At 47.5% G+C, this 19,301-nt stretch overlaps 1 protein-coding gene across 7 annotated transcripts in view; it reads right to left on the bottom strand.

Moving 5' to 3' along the window:
* Positions 1–19,301, bottom strand: part of CD226 (CD226 molecule) — an 80,549-nt gene that overhangs the window by 23,735 nt on the left and 37,513 nt on the right. For 4 of the 7 annotated variants that reach the window (XR_014302756.1, XM_082698912.1, XM_082698913.1 and 1 more), the window contains exon 5: positions 1,323–1,675. Coding sequence is in view for 4 of the 7 variants with exons in the window: in XM_082698912.1 (XP_082555038.1) it covers positions 1,323–1,675 (353 nt within the window). In the remaining 3 variants the exon portion in view is untranslated. Of the gene's footprint in view, positions 1–1,322; positions 1,680–19,301 lie in introns of all 7 variants that reach the window. The other 3 variants (XR_014302754.1, XR_014302755.1, XM_082698914.1) reach the window with 1 other exon arrangement.

The raw sequence follows: 19,301 nt of genomic DNA, 5'->3' as shown, positions 1-19,301 counted from the left end.
AGAAACTCTGTTAATTTGTTTCTCCCCCACAGAGTCCATTACCCTTTTCTTCTACATCAAGTTCTTGGAACAGTTTAGGTCTCACCCACAACCCGCACCGCCGTGAGAGACACAGAAGGCTGGGTGGGGGTGGGGTCCGAGGGGATTATGCCTGAGGAGGTGCTGTCCTTTGCCAGTCTTCTCCTGAGCTCACAGCTGCTGCACCTGCAAACTGGTACCTTTCCAAGCAGGAACAGACATCGGTCTACAGTGTGAGCAGAGTCTATAAAGGCACGGCCTAATCCCAAGAAACCTGGGCTCTAGACGTCTACCGACTGGCCATAGCCCGCTGCTGGCTGGAAGCCCATAAAGGAATCGAAGAGAGAGAGAGAGAGAGAATGGTGGAAGGAAGGAAGGAAGGAAGGAAGGAAGGAAGGAAAGAAGGAAGGAAGGAAGGAACGTAGGAAGGAAGGAAGGAAGAGAAAGTTAATTCAGTTTCTATAAACAGCAAAAATGATTTCTTCCGACAACGTTCACCTGCTGTGCGAAAACTTGCCCAGAGGCAGAACTGAGAGAGCCCAAGACAGCCTTCCTCTCCCAGGGACCCTGTACAGACCCCGCCACACACTTCTCTCCGGGCCTCTCTGCACTTGTACTTCGGGAAGTAAAGTTTCTTTCTCTTACTCTCACGCGGGTTCCGTGGGGCCAGCAGCTTACACATCAGGGCTTCATCATGACACAGGGAACAAATGACTAATACAAAATCAGTGCTGGGCCCTGGGGGGAGCCTGCTCGGTTGATGGGTCCAGAAGGCCAGTTTGCTTCTGCTCTGAGAGCCGAAAACAACGGGAGGAATCAAAGCCCTGAGCCGGCCGAGGAGGAACATTATCAGATATTTACTAAATTCTACTCAACTCAACGCTGACTCAGCAAATACCAGTCCAGCACCATTTTATTGTTGCTGAGGATTCACGAGGATTCTAGAACTTAGTCACCACCATCAAGAAGCTGTCACATAGCTGAAAACAAATAGAAGTTATATAGCTGAAGCTCCCCACTTTTGAGACCATGTATTTTTTTAGAAATACCAATTTTTTTTTTAATTTCAGGAATGTGGCCGATCAAGAAACTGGAAAGATTTATCAGTATTAAATCTGTGATTGATGGTTTAGCAAGATAAAGAAAAACCAAATCCTAGTCTGCAATGACTGACAACTCACCTAAGCTCCAATGTTACAAAATATGTTGAACACTAGAGTCATGAACAAGACAACAGAAACCAATCCACAGTGGTGGCATCCTTTTCCATGTCTAACATTGGAAGACACCCATGACGTACTCACCATCGGTTACAGTCAACCTCATTGCGATTGTTTCCAAGGTTCCGTTGTCCCCTGGGCTGGCCTTGAAGCAGCAGCGGTAGAGTCCCGAGTCAGAGGCCATGACATGGAGCATGACGATGAAGGAGCTTGTCATGCCCGGACTACAGTTGCTCAGTATCTGTCTTTGGTACTTTGAAGCATAACCTTTCCCTTGGGACAAGTTGCAGCGAGTCAAGAGGTCAATCTGATGGGGCTGGATCTTTTGCCATGTAACTTGCTGTATTGGCCCCTTCTGTGGAAGCGGACAGGTGAGTGTGACATTTTTCCCAGGTTCTGAGACGATGTGGTTCCTTGATGGCACAGCGATCTCAAAGCTATCTGAAAACAAGAAGCAAATGATTGCACACAGGTCCTCAAATCCGGGGGTGCAAAGGTGGGAGCTACCCAGAAAGTTCTATCAAAAATGTCAGTGATGTTATTTAACACAGTTTCATCAACTGTAAATGACATCTTTACGACATATTTTTGTAAGGAAAACACCTTTGGAAGAGGCGAGCAAATCAACAGAAAAGAGGATATACTTGTTGGCACATATTCTCTTACGTTTTACATGGTTAACCACAGAACAAGAAATGTAATCAAAACCCCTGGTGCTTTCCTTGGTAGTGATCTCACCAAGAAGCTGAATTTCACAAGACTGTTCTGTAGCTATGCTGCGCTGGGGACTCAAAGATTGTATCCAGATATAATCACTGATATCACTTTAATGGCCATTGAAGAGATAACAAATCATTTTCACTGTGGCTGAGCTACCCGGCAGGGAGCACTCAGCAAGCGCCACACAGTTCTGGGCCACTTTCTTGACTTCCAGTTGAAAAAGAAAAGAAAAAAAGAGTAGACAGGGAGGAGAAGAGAGTAGACACCACACTTGAGAGAAGAAGAAATTAAGTCTAAAACACAGGGAGATTGGCAGTCTATATTAAACTAGAACACCGTGTCTGTAATAGCTTCATCTCCACTAAAAACTAGCTTCTTTTCTTCAACACGTGGTTCTATTTGTCAAAATGTTGTTGAAAAGAGAAAACCACAGCACTCCAGTTTTTCAATTTGTAATTGTACAACTATTTATCAAAGTTAACACTTTACCCACATAACAAGCACACAGGAAGCATCTTATCTCTAAAATAAAGTCAACAGAAGAACAGGAAATAAAAAAGAAGGAAAGGGAGAAAATTCATAAGACATGGAACAAGTAAGAAAATTAAAACCTAAGGCGCCTGGGTGGCTCAGTGGGTTAAGCCGCTGCCTTCGGCTCAGGTCATGATCTCAGGGTCCTGGGATCGAGGCCCGTATCGGGCTCTCTGCTCAGCAGGGAGCCTGCTTCCCTCTCTCTCTCTCTCTGCCTGCCTCTCCATCTACTTGTGATTTCTCTCTGTCAAATAAATAAATAAAATCTTAAAAGAAAAAAAAAGAAAATTAAAACCTAAAGAAAACAAAGGAGAAACTAAAATAAATTTAAGACAGGGAAAAGCAGATTTAAGAGGAAAAAGTGTGAGAAGATATAAATAAAAGGCTAAATCAGATACGCGTACACTGGACAGGGAAACTATAAGGAAATACAAGAAAGGAAAAAACGACCAAGAAACAAGCGTTAGTGTGAGCCGTGCTCGACCCTCACAAAGCAGCGGCAGGCGAGCCGGTCCGGCCCCAGGTTTGTCTCCGCCCCGCACACCTGCCGTCCTGTTACCTTCCGGGCTGGGGCTGCCCTCGCACACCCGCACACCTCAGGGGCTGGATGGGCTCCTGGAACCAAAAGCTGCTCTCAGGAAGCAAGCCCGAGTGATGCCAGCTTGGGTATAAAGGGGCATCTTGTCTGAGGAGAGTCTGCCCTTGGACCGCTGCACAAGACAGGGGAGGCACTGTCCAGTGCCGAGCAGCCTGGCCTCCAGCTCTCAGGGGAGCTGTCCTCGACGGAGCCTGGAAGGTTCCGCAGCCCAGGCTCTGCATAAGGACCCAGGCCACCTGTCCGTAGACATGCACGGGGCTGAACGAAGCAGGACCCCGCTCAGAGGCAGGCGGTTCTGAGGCACAGAGTCGCCCCCGGTTAACCTTTCCAGATGACAGAAGTGCTAGATGGTGTCAGATGAAAACCGAGACCAGAGCAGGTGCGCAGAGCCTGCCGTGTCTCTCATGTTGCTTGCTGCCTGCTCGCGTCACCTGATCCTCACGCACAACACGTGCAAGGGGACAGGAAATGACCCTGAAACTGCCCCCACCATACACACACACACACAAGAGAACCCCGGCATCCTGATGTGCTCGGAACTGGAAAATGCAGCTACTTCAAACAGGGATCAATAATGGATAAGGAAGAAAAAGTTTGATTAGAACCCTAAAAATAGAAACAAAAATAATAAACCAGTTGATTTTATATTTCTGTTTCATGATGGATTAATTCTCAGCATAAAAACAGAATAGACTGTGGCTTTTTAAAATAATTTTTAAGGGCGCCTGGGTGTCTCAGCGGGTTAAGCCTCTGCCTTCGGCTCAGGCCATGATCTCGGGGTCCTGGGATCGAGCCCCGCATCGGGCTCTCTACTTGGCAGGGAGCCTGTTTCCCCCTCCCCTCTGCCTGCCTCTCTGCTTACTTGTGATCTCTCCCTCTCTGTCAAATAAATAAATAAAATCTTTTTTCAAAAATTATAAAAAATTTTTAAAAGTATTTTTTAGGAGTAGTCTTAATGTTCACAGCAAAACTGAGAGGAAGGAACAGAGATTTCCCACACGCTTCCCCCTCCCGCAGACCTCCCCCCTCCCCGCTAGCGAGGCTCCCCCACGGAGCCTCCCCATTATCGAGACCCCGTATTAGATGATTTTATACCAAGTGGGAAACTATCTTTAACATTATAATCACCCAAAGTCCAGAATTTAGAGTTCACTTCTGCTAGTGTACATTCTATGAATTTGGACAAACGTCCAAGGACACACAGCCGCCGGGACGCCCTATGAAGCCATCCTGCTGCTCTCCACAACCTCCCTGCTCGGCCCGGGCTCTCCCCTCCTCAGCCCTTGGCAACCACTGATCCTCGCGCTCCCGCATACTTCTGCCTTTCCCAAAATGTCAGAAGCTGGAATCCTACGGCACGGAGCCCTTTCAGATCGGCTTCTTGCCCTTGGCCATGAGCACTCGAGGTTCCTCCACGTGTTTTCATGATTTAAGAGCTCGTTTCTTTTGCATGTTGAATAGTCGTGGTCTGGATGGACCCGCACCTACTGAAGGACATCTGAGTTGCTTCCAACTTCTGACAATTACGAGTGATGCTCATTCACAAGCAGGATTTTGTGTGAACACGAGTTTTTCATTCCTCTCGGCATATATCAAGAAGCAGGACTGCTGGACTGTGCGGTCAGAGCATATTTAGTTGTGCAAGAAACTGGCAAACAGCATTCTACCGCGGCGACCCCGTTTCCGGGCCCACCGGCGACGAGCGAGTCCTGCTCTTACTTCCGTCCTCAGGATTTTGTCTGTTCTAATAAATGTGTGTGTTGTTTTTACAGGATTTTATTACAGAATAATATGATGAAATTCTCTGTACTTTGTATATGGTTTTTCGGACATGGTAACAGATCATTTTAAAAAATTATCTCAGTGCTTCATCAGTGTTTTCCGAGCCCCGCTGAATGCCTGGGGACCCCAAACTTCCCAGGTGCACCTGGGCCTCACGCCACGGCCCCAGACCAGCTGCACGGCCCCAGCCGCAAATCTGTCGTCTTTCACTGTTCTCGCGGCCCGTGGCCCTGCGTGCCGGCCGAGCAGCCTTGCGTTATCACTCAACTTCACAAAAGCCCGAGTCCACTTCCCAAAAGCTTCATAGGCCCAGGCCTCTGTACAGACCTTTACGCACCGCACACCACTCTACTTAGGACCGAGAGCAGTGCGTGGCGTAGAGCAGAGAAGTCAAGCGATGGTTTGTGAATAAAAACTGTATTTGTCATCTCACTTTGCAATGTGTGGCGTGTCCCCACTGAGCTGGGGCAGGGGGATATCTTACAGCTACAAAACCTCTCATACTGAGAATGTGTTTGAAATCACATGCGTAACGTCAACGTGAATTAGCTGTTCCCAACAATGGTCATCCGTGTCTGTAAATTCACAAAAAAACAAAAACAGAAACAGAAACAAACAAAAAAAAACCAACAAAAACCCATTCATGTCTCCATGAAGCCACCCTGAGAGGAGCAGCTTGGCCAAGAACCACCCAGTCTGACCCGGCTCGGGCCTCCACGTCTACCTACCAACTGGCAGCCCTACAAAGAGCAGAGAAACATGACCCGTGACACCGGGGCCAACGATCATGGGACACGAAAACACAAAACTCCTCAGCTCCAGATAGGATCACTCCCCTCCCTGAAAACCAATTGTGGACCCTCTGGTGCTTGTCGGCTAATCCCCCTTTCTTCTTCTCTATTTGTCAAAATTCTGGAAGGAATCCGCTGCTCCCGACTCTTCTCCACTTCCCATGTATGCCTCCACGCTCCCAGGAACCACCTCTACCGTTCAACACGGCAAGTCATGCGTGTTCTTGAACTTGAGCACTGGATGCTACACCCTTCTGGAAACGCTGGCCTTCTGTGACCCGGCATGTGCCTGCCTGTCCTCTCTCCTTTCTGACTTTCCTCCACAGGGGTCTTACCCAGGGGAGTAAGTCTTCCCCCTGGGGTTCCAATGCCCGTCCCCCCTGGGCTCACCATCCCTGGGGAATCCCCCCCCCCCCCCGCCGCACCTGCAATTTCCAAACCTCTCTTGCGTGCAGATGTCCAAATCCACAGCTCCTGCTCTGTCAGACCTCTCCCCGGGGTTTCCAAAGCACAAGACAATAACTCGCTCTTATGATGTTTAAAATAGGCTAAAAATTAAACAGCCAGAATTGCCCTGAGCCAACTGCAGGAGCACGACTATTACTCCAGCTAATTAGAAGCGATAAGAGTAGTAGCTTCACATATTCCCAACTGTGCCTAGACTATGTATGGGCTCAATAGAGAACTTTCCTAAAAGGTCTTAAAGTGTCCCATTTAAATGCAAAAAAAAAATGTCCACCGCATGATGACTAAGGAAGTATTTAAAGTGACCTGAGACAAAGATCTCAAAAATAAGCAAGCCCTTGCTAAGAGAGTACAATTTCAGAGTTTCCATCAAAGAACAAATAAAATTTCATAGCTGTGTATGATGACAGTTACTAACTAGACTTACTGAGGTCATCATTTCTCAACATACACATCATGTCATTTGGTTGTACACCTGAAACTAGTATCGTGTTGTATTTTACCCCAATAATAAATACTTTAAATTTTTAAAATAAAGAAAATCGCAATCACAAGTGGGCAGCAGGGTCCAGGAAGCGAAGAACCTGCTGCGGGGAAGCCCGCAGGGCCCGCAGTGCCCACGAGGCCCGGGGGGCAGGAGGAGCACAGACTCCAGAGGGTAAAGCTCCCGAGGGTGACTCGCTCTGCCGGTGACAGACCGGGAGAAAGGGCAGTCATGGGGGCCCCAAACTGCCGTGTTAGGCAGCTCCAAGCACACCAGAAACAGGGGCAAACAGGAGCCATTAGCCGAGACCAAGGCAGCGCGTGCCCTAAGCTGTGCCCCACACACTCCGGACCAGTCTGGAAACGCCGGGTGCTGCGATCATTTCAAAGGCAGAAGGCAAAGAAAGTCATGGGTCGGCGTTGCTCTAAAAAGCTGGAATGTATCCAGATGACGCAATGCTTGAATTGTGTGCACCCCCCCCCACCGAAATTCATATATTGCAGGCCTAACCCCCAGCACCTCAGCATGTGACCTTATTTGGAAGGAGGGTCACTGCAGAGGTCATCCGTTAAGATGAGGTCACAGCAGAGTGGGGCAGGTCCCCATCCAACAGGACGGTGCCTAGGGACGCAGACATGTGCACAGGGAGAGCGTGGTGTGCAGGTGAAGGCAGAGGTCACGGGAAAGTGTGCACAAAACAGGGAACGCCAAAGATTGCCAGAAACCACCAGAAGTGAGAAGAGAGGCCTGGAGCAGACTCCCCCTCGCGGCCTCAGAAGGAGCTGACCCTGACTGTGTGTGGACACCACGGTCTGAGACTTCCAGCTCCAGAACAGAGACAATCCTCCCCCGCCAGGGGTGGAGTCTTGTAGAGACGGCCCAGCACGTCCCACAGGGGTGGGAGGAGGCGGGAGGAGGTGGGGAAAGTCTTCCTCAGGCTGACATTTCTCGACAGTCTGGATCTTAGGAGAACCTACCAGAAGCAGCAAGGCGGCCCAGTTAGGGAAATCAGCCTCTTCACAGCTCCCTCCCCACCGCTGTCACTTCCTGTCCTTCACTGAAGTGCAGATAAAAGGTAAAGGAACCAAACAAGATAAAAATAAGCTAAAAGATTGCTTGACTGAACAGCACAGATAAAGTGGGAAGAAGGAGAGCGGGCTCAGAGATAAAAACACAACCTGACAAAACTGTCAGGCGAGGCAAGGCCACGCGTTTCTGCAAACGAAGTAGCCAGAAGCAGGCAAACAGGTCCAGGACAGCAAATCAGACACTCGGCGCAGAAGATGCACACAAAGGAGGGGTCTGCGCAGGTCCACACGGCGATGTCTGAGCACCGAAGAGCACGAGGAACACGACTCCGGCCTGGACGGATTCCTGGGTCAGATCCCCGCAACCACCACCGGAGGCAGAGAGCATCCACCCCCAGGCCCCCGGCTACCGCCCTAGTGGCTTCCTGGAGCTCTCTGAAGCTTGACAAGGTCTGTCTGAAGGATCACCGTGTTTCCTCACATGTGAATTTTGCTCACAGGTTTTAACTGTTAAAATGTACATTTCAGTCTCTCTGTCACCGTACGAGAATTACGCTTCTTTTCTTTTCTTTTCTTTTCTTTTTTTAAGTGGCTAGCATAGGATTTGTTGAAGTACACGAAAAGGTCTTACTTCTGAGCATCTCTGCAGTTCCTCCCAACCAGAAAAATAAATGACTCGTGGGATATAAGAATTTTAAATAGTACAGTTCTGAGGTCTTGTAAAACCAAAAGATGACGATACAATACAGCCCAGAAACATTAGCTCGTTTTCTGCTAAAGGTGAGCAAGTGGCCGCACTGACTTAGAAAGTTAATGCAGACTTTCTGCATGGCAGAGTTTTATAGAAAAAGAACCAAAAGATTAACACCAACTCTAATCACCTCCTGCTAGAGAATCGACTGTGTTAGCAAATTGTCACTGAAGACGACATTCAGCATTTTGTTTCAGTTACTTTAAACATTTTTGACAGATTTTAAAAGCAAAATAATATACCTCACATGAGACTTACTATGTGCCAGCATGAAAGGCATTGCATGTGCTGTGTCATTTCGTCCCCAACACTGACAACCTCCAGACACGTCACCCAGCTGGCTGGAGGCTGGCGGAGAAGGGAGACCCTCCTGGGGAGGAGGCTCGGGGAGCCCCTGCCAAGCCAAGGCTGCTAGCTCGTCCCAGGCCTGCAAGGAACTACACGTCAGAGAATTTTCCTTCCTACCTGCAGCTGAGCAGGAGTTCACAGAGGCAAAATAGGCTCCTAGGAAACCCCTGTTCCTAAATATCTTATTTTATGATGCCTTAAATCCTATAATGAGAAATCAATTTCTTTACTTGTCCTTGTTAAAATGCACAGAACAACCTCAGCTCCTGGCAGGCACCAACACATGAGTGTGAAATCGCCCATTAGATTGCTTTCCGACTGAAAGGAAAGGAAGCAGCTTCCCACGGGCCAGCGGCCGGGAACAGACCGGCCGTGGCGGGGGAGACAGAGCAGAGCCAGGAGCCAGCCGCGTCCCGTCCCGGGCCACCGGGCTCCCCGGGAGCACAGCGGGCAGAAGCAGCGGAAACACGTGCAAGGGCCGGGTGGGTAGGAGACTTGAGCAGGAAGACTACAGACGACAAACACGAGGCAACAAAATGCTACCTCTTCTGCTATTGATTCATTCACTCACTCACTCCCTCATTCCCTCGCTCCTCCAGCGAAAACCGTACCGGTGTAAAGACAAAGGGGCCCCAGGTCCGAGCTGGCGGAGAGCCACAGGAGCAGGCCGTCCCAGGAGCACAGCAACGGACCCACAGAAAGCCTGGGATGGACAGGTGTGACCTTGGTTCCCAGCCCGCTAACAGCTCTGCAAGGGCTGTCAAAGAGTCTCAACCAAATACAGTTATTTGCCCGAAGAAAATCTGCCGAGGACACCAACACAAGATGCTCGATTAGCTGAACAAGGTTTGTGCACTCAGCACTTCTACTCCATGTTGTTTCCTTCTGTGTTTTCTGTCCTTGCCCCTAGTTTTTACAGAATCGCCCTCGCTACCTTTCACTTACATTTCCCGTTGGTTTTGTGGAGAACAAGCAAGTAGAATTTCTGATCAATGACATATGAAAAATGACTAGGAAGCAATTAGATGCTAAAAATGCCCCGAATGGGGAAAAACCCCACCGCGCATCCCACACACTCACAGGAACACATACATGAGGACGCGCCTCCTTCAACCTCCATAGAGAGATGTGATAAAATTCACTGAGTTGCCAAACCAAGTTTTTAAACTCGCCGCTCAGAAAATCGGGCTTCACCATTTTTACCGCTGTGATTCCTACCCGATTAAAATTACTGTAAGAACTGGAAAGCAATTTCCGCCAACTCTGCAGACAGAGACGTGAGCTCGGAAACCGAAGGCCTCCTGTATCAGGACCGGGGAACGCGGCCCTGAGTCTCGGCCCTGCAGAAATCTCCGGTCCGCGATAGCGCCGGCATTCCAAGAAAGCGAGATCAACACTCGCTTACAGCTCTCCTGAAACTCTGCGCAGGAGTCCTACTGTACTCAGTACAGTCCTCGTGCGGCACGGGCCACGGTTAAGAAAGGCTGAGATTTCTTGGAGGCTGACGACATTTGTGTTCTCCGGAAGGGCAGAGGCAAACGATGAGCGGGGAGAACAGAAAGATGGGACCCTCCGCTTGGGGCTCTGGGAGTCATGAGCTCCGGCCGGCCCTGCGATGCCGGGAACTCTGTGAAGCGGAAAGAACCGGCACTTGACACGGGCACAGAGCAAATGCTTTCAGGCCCCGTAGGCACCGCCCTGGGAGATCCCTCTGCTTTCTGGGCACACCAGCTCAGTGCTTTCTCCTGAACAGCCGGCACTGCTTAGCTTGGGGAAGCTGGAACCCGCTTTGCCTGAGATCTACACACCCAGAGGGACCCTTGTCCAGTGACTGACAGGGGTCGGGGGTCCTCAGGCGCCTCTGGCAGAGGAGTTCTGGTTAACCTCCCTGCACTTTGCCTGGCCTCCGTCCTGCTCAGTCCAGGGAACACTTCCTAACTCATCCCTTTCACATTTCTCCTCCTCTCTGGACTCCGGAGGAATGCCAGCCTAAAGCAGGCACAGTTCTGGAACTTGACCAAAGTTACTTGGAACCTAAAGTTTGAAACTTACACCAGGACACCTGCAGGAGGCCTCCAGAAATTCTGCTTCGCTAACAGGGCTCTCTTTTGTTCGACCTTTCTTTTAAGGCCCAGCAAGCCTGCCTTGTCCCACAGTGTCGGCTCCCACCTGCCCACAGTCGCCCTGGGCTGTGGAGTCCTGCAGCTCTTACTCTTTCCCCATGTCTAATTGTGCATAACAAATTGCTACTTTCATAAAATACGAACTGCTGTGTTTTCTACCTTGCTTTTCTCAATTATGCCAAGCTCCTTGGAGGCAGAAATAATTTTTTAAAATACTCATTTGTTGCTTGTTACTTCATTGTGTTCCAAAAGTTCTGAAGGTGATCGTACCATGTCGTGAATTGTATTTCTTTTCATCTCTAGAAACACCCTACGTTATATCTTGCACATATTTGATGATCAATAAATACTTGCTAATTCATTTATTTCATCTGTAGGGGGTTAAGCATTGTAGCAGAGGAATCCACACAGTAAAGTGACTTTGAAACCAAATAGGATGAAAATACTAGCCTTGGTTCCTAGATATTCCCTGATGTTTCGTCAATGGGACCATTGAAATATCTGCCTCTGGGTGTTCTCTACTGCAAGCCCCTTTCCCCCGCACTCACGCTGCATCCAAAGCGATGTCGCTGCAACCCAAGTCTGACCCTGCCGCACGTCTGCTTTAAAAGGCTCAGGGGTCTCCCATCACAACTACTGGACAAAGGGCACGTTCACTAGTCAAATTCTTTATGATTCTCACCCTGCCTTTGTCTCCAGGCTCATCTCCAACTAGAACCTGCCGCATACCCTAGTGTTCCCAAGCAGCACTCACGCTTCCCGTGGGGCAGCAGCCGTCTCTTCTGGATGGCCTAAGAGACCCCGTCCTGGCCCAGGAAAATCACTTCTTCTCCCATAAAACTCAAATGTGACAGCACCTCCATGGAGGAAATATTTCCTTACTCATCCGTAGAGCGGCCAGCCGCTCCCTCTTCTGTTCTACTTCTGTCCCTTCTGTTGTGTTGCCTTTTCTGAGCTGTCAGGTCTCCCTGCCGTGGGAAACGCAGAGCCTGGAAGACGGCGGGCCTCGTGCCTCCGGCGTGAGCTCTGATCTCGGCGCGACGCCGGTGTCTTCACTTGCTTAATAAATATTGTGGGATAAATGGATGAGAAACCATCCTTGAAGATGACACCAAGTTGTAAATTCAGTGCATGATCCCAGCAGCCTAAAGTAGTGTTTTCCAGTCCACGTCCTACGCGAAGTTGAGGTCTTCATTCCCACGTTTGCCAAATACAAGCCCCCACAGGGGCTGCTCCTCCTGGCGGATCCCCGAGCACCAGCCGGCCCCGTGGCGTTTACGGCTTTAACTCCTTCTCTCCGAAGAGCAGCAGGTGCTTTTCAAACCACAGCAGGATCAACGATATTTCTCACAGCCCTCTGAGGTAGGAGAGGCTGATTATCTAGTTCAAACTATCCCGAAGTTAAAGTGAAATACAGACCAGTATCGAAAACCCAGCGAGCACCAGGCTGTGGACAGGCAGAGCTCTCATCATGGGATCCGCCAGAAAAGTGAGTGATGCAGAAAAGAGACTCAAAGAACTGGCAGAATGAGGGAAACAAGCAGTTCTCCTGTCAGTTCATCCGGATTTAAAAGGAAACTTGGGGGCACCTGGGTGGCTCAGTAATTAAAGCCTCTGCCTTTGGCTCAGGTCATGATCCCAGGGGCCTGGGATCGAGCCCTGCATCAGGCTCTCTGCTTGACCAGGAGCCGGCTTCCCCCCCTCTCTCTGCCTGTCTCTCTGCTTCTCTATCAAATAAATAAAATCTTAAAAAACAAACAAACAAACAAAAAAGGAAACCACTTTCTTAAAAAAACAAAAAGGGGGGGGGTGCCTGGGTGGCTCAGTGGGTTAAGCTGCTTGCCTTCTGCTCTGGTCGTGGGATCTCAGGGTCCTGGGATCAAGCCCCGCATTGGGCTCTCTGCTCGGTAGGGAGCCTGCTTCCCCCTCTCTCTCTGCCTGCCTCTCTGCCTACTTGTGATCTTTAATAAATAAATAAAATCTTAAAAAATAAATAAAAATACAAGGAAATCTGACATATACCAATAAGAGAAATAGGTATGGAAGTAGAAGGAGGTAATAAGTATTTATTCAGCATTCAATGGGTGCTGTTTCTAGGTCAGAGGAAATGTCTACAGATCAATCCTAGAAAACCATAATTTTTTTTTTACCATTAAATTCACTGTTTTTTTATATCTAGAATAAGATACCCCAGATATAAGAGATGTGCACCTTGGGTGGGCAGAGAACCTCAGCACCAGCGACCACAGTGGCTGGTCCAGTGTCCACCAGCCACATCCTCCCCGGGTCTGCTAGGGCATCCTCCCCGCCTCCACCCAGTGACCTCTCCAGAAGCAACTTGGTGGGGGGTGGGGGGGTGGAGTGTGGGGTTTCCCCGGAAAGCAGCAGGGGGCACTGGCTGGCTTCCGGGGTGTGCGGAGTACCGGGGTGTCCTGACAGAAGGGCAGGGAGAGAATGAGCTGGGACTCACTGGGCCCCTGAGGCCTGGCTCAGAGAACCAATGGCTGAATCAGGCCCCAGGCACAACTGCTGGCGCTGCTACTCCCTGATCTGGGGAATTCTAGGGGAGATGGGGAGCTTGGGATGAGAAACACAGGCTGCACGGAGCGCTGGAGGCCCCCTCGTCCCAGACTCATCGGCAAGTCGTCTATTTCAGGCCACAAACCCCTGTGAATCAAAGCCCAATTCCCAACACACCTCGAACACCCCATCCCTCAGGGTGACAATGTGGTCGCACCTCGTTTCGGGGCCCTGGGGCAGCGATGTGCAGTCCTGGCAAGGAATCGAGGCCCCAGTGAACGTCTGCCCGTGTTCAAGACCACGGCAACCCGGACACCCGGCTCCCTCCCAGCAGCTGCAACTGTCTAGCATTCTTCCCAGGAGACTGTCCCGCCTGTGCCTGGAGCCCTTCCCTGGAGAACAGCCCCCAGGGCATTGTTCTCTCGCCAGACCCAGCCCGCTGGCAAGCACCCTGTGATGGGGGAACCGGCCCCCCCCACCCCAGCTCCCCATGGTGGAGAAAGGGAAGATCTGGAGAATATAAAGGATATTCTAGAAAGAAAAAGGAACTTGGAATGTGTTAGAGAATAGATTGGTAGAGCTTTAAAAACAAAACAGTCCTTAACTGAGGAGATAAACATGCTTAAAGAGATTTATTACTGTCATAGGTCACGGATTATTTTGCCATTTAAATTTCTCACTTCTCAAAACAGGAAAAAGAGCAGCTTGACCACAACTAGAGAAAGAAAACAAACTTTTTATTTTCTTAAAAGGAAAACTGCCTGAAGCAATTAACAGAATTTCATTAATTTCTGCTTATGCACTAAAGTGTAAACATTCAAAAAAAAAAAAAAAGGAACACCTTAGAGCAAAATTGGTAAGCCAGTATTTAGATCTTAGATTGAAAACCTCTGTCATTTACCATCAAATTCCAAGCATGGGTAAGTGCCAACAGCAGTTGAGAAGAACACAGTCCTGGTCCCTTTGCCAGCAAAGATCTCATGGGCAGGAGGAGCTTCTTTTCCCAGGGCTCAGATGTCTAGTCAAATGCTCAGCCTGCAAGTCATCAAACAAGGGACCAGCCCAAGGGAAAGAGGAGAAATCTGACAGGCTCAGAGAACTGGAGGTTCCACATAGGAAGAAAAGGGGAAGAAGCTGCCTCTTGTCAAAGTGTGGGAAGACCTTCTCTATGAATACTTATTGCTCTTTATGACATTTTTGGAAACAAAGTGACTTGGGGGAAATACATCACTGCTATTCGAGACAGTTCGAAAATTGGGAAAGCAGTCTCGTTGTGATTATATTTTTCTAACATTATTTCAGAACGACGATCAAAAATGTCCGTTAATTATACTACTGTCCAAGAGTTTGGTTTGTAAATATCGGGTCAGAGGTGAAAGTCCTCTGGCTCTGAAATCCTATCTTTCTCCAACAACATTCCTCCCAACATGTGCAAAACAGCGCCATGGCTCCGAGTGTGCTGGGTGAGCCCTGCTGATAAGCTTTGAGAGCAACCGCATCCCCAGCCCACCTGAAGAGCGAGACTCGCAAGCTTCCCTTTGCTTCTAGCCACCCACCTCATATTAATGCCTTTGGCAACGAGAGGAAGGACCAGAGGAGTGTAATTCAGGTTCATCGCCCCGCCAAGAAATGAAACTCACAGTGCACCCTGTATCTATAGATTTGTGTTCATGGACCCAGGGCAAAATATTTCTTTTCCAATTTTGATTTGAACCTGTGGTTGGTAATACCTTGCAACGGCCCTTTCAGTCTCCAGTTTTCTCTCTGAAGAACGTCAGATCTCAGTATCTGTGCCGGGTCCCGTTTACTCCTCTTTTAGAAAAGCATTTCTACTGTAAGAAATTGGAAAGGGAAGGAAGGGCAAGACAGACCCAACTTTTGGCCCTTTCTCTAATCGAGAATGACAACCAAGACCATTTCAGATGCATTCGGCTGTCATTCTGTTACTCCCAATAAAACAGAAAGGTTCTTGCTCTGAAGAAACTAGTACACAAATAACCATCAATTGTGGACCAGCTATACTTAAGATGAAGTTTTGAGTCCTGGGCCAAAAGCTACTTACCTTCAAAAGAGTTACAATTAATAATTCAAGAGGTTTTGACTCACCTGGAAGTAAACCGGTACAAAAACTTGTACACAAAATATTTCTGAGCTGTTTAAGCTGACTTTTTTAGGAATTCTATTTCTGTTCAGCTTAAAGCAGGGGAAATTTTCACTTTGAAGGATTAGAACTTCAGTTGCTATTTTGAATACAGCATCATAGGTGACAGTGCCACTCAGGGTGACCGAGTCTTCAAGGGGCATGTCCTTATGCTTCATGGCGACTCTAAATGCAGGTGGAGACAGTTAACTCTTCATTTTGTCCTCTCGCAGAATAGCGCTTCAAGGGGTATACGTGAAAATGCAGACCACCTTATTGTAAACTGCTTACATGTTATTTCTCCTTTAAGTTACACTTACAGCATTAGATTTATTTTTTGCAACTGTCTGTGGAGGTAGCTTTTCCATATCTATGAGTATGATTTCAAAATAGTCCCACATTTATAAAGTACTTAGGATGAAAGAGAACATCAGATCTGACAGGGTTCAGAATCACTGCTCCTTGCTTCGATTCCTTAGTAGTAGAATAGGTGTAAAAATACAGAGATGAGTAGACATCTTAGTAAATGGCCAGAGAGACCATACGATGTATTTTAATCTAATAAATGAACCCCATGTTAATGTCACTAACCAAAGAACCTGGGGTGCTTTCTATTGTGCTGTAGATCTCCGTTAAGGACAACATTAAACATGTAAACACCAAAAGCAAAGATGAAATAGAAAAAGAAACAAAATTCTTTTTCAGATTACACTGAGTTCTCAAATACCCTGTTTGAGGCAAGGTCGGGAAGAGCTTAGATCAATATGGCCCCTTATGAATTTGTATGCCCTATTGCTACATGCCATTTTTTAAATGCAGGAACTAATTGAAATGGTTACTTGTAAAATATTTAAACTCCACATTTGCCATTCTCTCTGGCTTTTTGTCTCACTGTAAATTCTTCCCCTAAATTAGGGATGACTTCCATTTCCCCCACACGGTCGGTACACACTTCCCTCCGAAGTCTGCAATTTAATTTCCACCTCCATAATTTTAAATATTTTAAAGTCATCATTTTACACTCTCCATTTTCCTCTAAAATTGCCTTCGGTAATGGCTTCCTAACTCCATTATCTTGGAATTACATTTATCACATTTATGGGTTTGCCTTTTAAAAGCAAAACAAAACAAAAAGCCATAAAATTGGGGGATCAGAGTCTAATCACAGGATGTGGCTGAGCTAGTGGCAACAATTACTAATATGCCCTAATGTGCCTCAATCAAGGTGAGGTTTATCCCACTTAAACTACTTCATTTCAGAGCTAGATTGTATAGAGTAACGGTTAGGAAAATAAAGCATCTTTTCGCCTGTCAATAGATGCGATTGTATTCAACTGCAAAAGTAATTTACTCACAGGCTTAAATCCGGTGTCTAAGTGATGCATATAAATAAATCACTGGGGGCTTAAGCAACCACAGATAACCACCAAAATGGTGATTTGTGAGTTGTTTATGACACACCACAAATAAACCAAAACCTCACTGCTTATTTCAGGAAAAGATTTAGTACATAGCTACTTATAAAATCATATGTGATAGGAGCGCCTGTGTGGCTCAGTTGGTGGAGCGTCAGACTCTTGGTTTTGGTGCAGGTCGTGATCTCAGGGTCATGAGATCAATGTCAACCAATCTCCATATTGGGCCCTGGGCTCAGGGGAGATTTGGGATTCTCTCTCCCTCTTCTCTGCCCTTCCTGCTCACGTGTGCTCACTTTCTCTCTCTCTCTCTAAAATAAATAAATCTTTAAAAAAACAAAATTATATAAAATTATTAAACAAAACCAATTTAAATAAATTTCAAGAATGCACGAGCCCTAGGAAAAAATTTAAGATGACACTGACCATCCGCCCCTCCCCACTATACATTTCCCCAAATACTATTTCAACTCTGAAAATAAAATGTATCTTCTTTAAAAGTTAAAAATAAAAGGTAAAAAAAAAAACAAAATAGGCTCTCAGACTAATCTGTATGAAACAAAATGTTTTCCAGAAAGCTATAATTCAAAACATTTATCATCTCAGCTAGGAACAATATGTTTGATTCATAGAGTAATGAAAGAGTATAATTTCCTGATTTTTAGATAAGCATCAAACCACAAAATGATATTTTCTATGAGTCATTCCCAGTGAACTAGAGACCTTCATTTACTATAACGAGTAAACAGTTCACCAACTAAGGTCTAACCCTATCTGAGGGCACGAACCATAATTTTAATGCCTTCTGTATATAAAAGAATACCAGAAAAGATTTTTCTATTCCATATATGTACCTAATGAGCATTCATTTTATTCCTATCCATTTAGCTTTAAGAGATGCCAAAATAACAATGTAACTCTGTGCATGTAAACGTTGAACCTTTGCAACATGGGATCCTTCCTTGTTCCGATGACCTCCAGCGGGCAAATACGTGCCCACGCGCACTCAGAGCCACGCGCAGCAGCCTTCGCTTCTCCCCCCCCTACCTCTCAGCTAACTCGCCCCCAGCTCCGTCGCCCTTTCCCCCCAAGGGCCTTAGCTCTACCCACTTCTCTGCACTCCGCTCTCGCGGGCTCTTTTTGCCACCTCTCCCCTGGGGTGAAGCACCAGCCTGGCAATAGTTCTCCTGCTCGTGCCCACCGCACTTCCCTCCGGCCCTGTCATAAAGCCGGAGCAGTCTTTGCAAAACACAGGTCTGGCCCTGTAAGTCCCTAACAAAATTCTTGAATGTACCCCCGAATCCTTTATGATAAAATTCAGACTTCTTAGCACATATCGTAAGACCCAGTTTTACCACAGTTCAACGTCGGTGCACTGCTCCCCGTGACCCTGAGCTTCCTCTCAACACACACCCAGACTTGCCCCCCCCCAGGCCAGACTGGGTCGCTCCCTCTCTCAGCATCACCCTCCTTCCCCAACCCCCGCCACCCCCACCCCCCACCACCGCCCTGGCCTGGGGAGTCAGGCATGGATTCCTCCGCTAAGATTTTCCAGATAACTTCTCCTCCTCAGACTAACTCAGACCACCCCCTCATCTTATGCCCATATTTTAACCAAATTTTCCTCTTTGTTCATAGCGAGACTCCTAAGATACACCTGTCATACGATTGTTAGTTTTTACAAGTAAAACAGAGGATGAACATGTTTCCTCACCTTGGTAGCTTGGGTTCCCTTTCCCAAGTGGTCGCTCTCATCTCGTCATCCAGAACATCAGGGATGCCCTGGGGTTTGTGTACAAACATGGTTTTAATTCCTCATACCACTTGTTGGGGAAAATAGTATTGAAAAAGATCATAGACTGGAGCTCCACTCTAATAATTAATCCATGGGTAACTGTGCTTTGAGGTAGCTAGGAGAAAGTCTGGATTCTCTTGGAAAAAAAAAAAGAAAAAGAGTAGGACAATCGCCAAGAGTCCCTGCATTCAAGCTTTAATAGCACGTTGAACCCTTGCAAAACCTGACTGTTCCAGAAGTATCGGACAGAGTCTACACTGCCCCAGACCCAACACCACAGGGGGAGGGAAGGGCACCCCAGGGCAGTCCCATGCATTACCGACTATTCGCAGGTTGTTCTGTTTTGCTTTGTTTTTTCTGGTGTGGAAAAATTAGAAAATTCATGTAAGCCAAAAGAAGATAAAAATCACTTGTGATGCCAATCTCCAAAGTAATCACAGTAAATATTTCCCATTTTACCTGCTCAGTCACACCACAATGGTGTTTCTTTTTTCTTACTATGGTGGTACCCGTCTCTTTCTCAAACTACATGTTTCTGTTCGACTTAACAATACGCTGAAACAACTTTCCGA

The sequence above is a fragment of the Mustela nivalis genome, assembly GCF_964662115.1.
Source record: "Mustela nivalis genome assembly, chromosome: 14".
NCBI lineage: Eukaryota > Metazoa > Chordata > Mammalia > Carnivora > Mustelidae > Mustela > Mustela nivalis.
The sequence above is the reverse complement of the archived record's forward strand: the minus strand, read 5'-3'. Positions and strand labels throughout refer to the sequence as shown.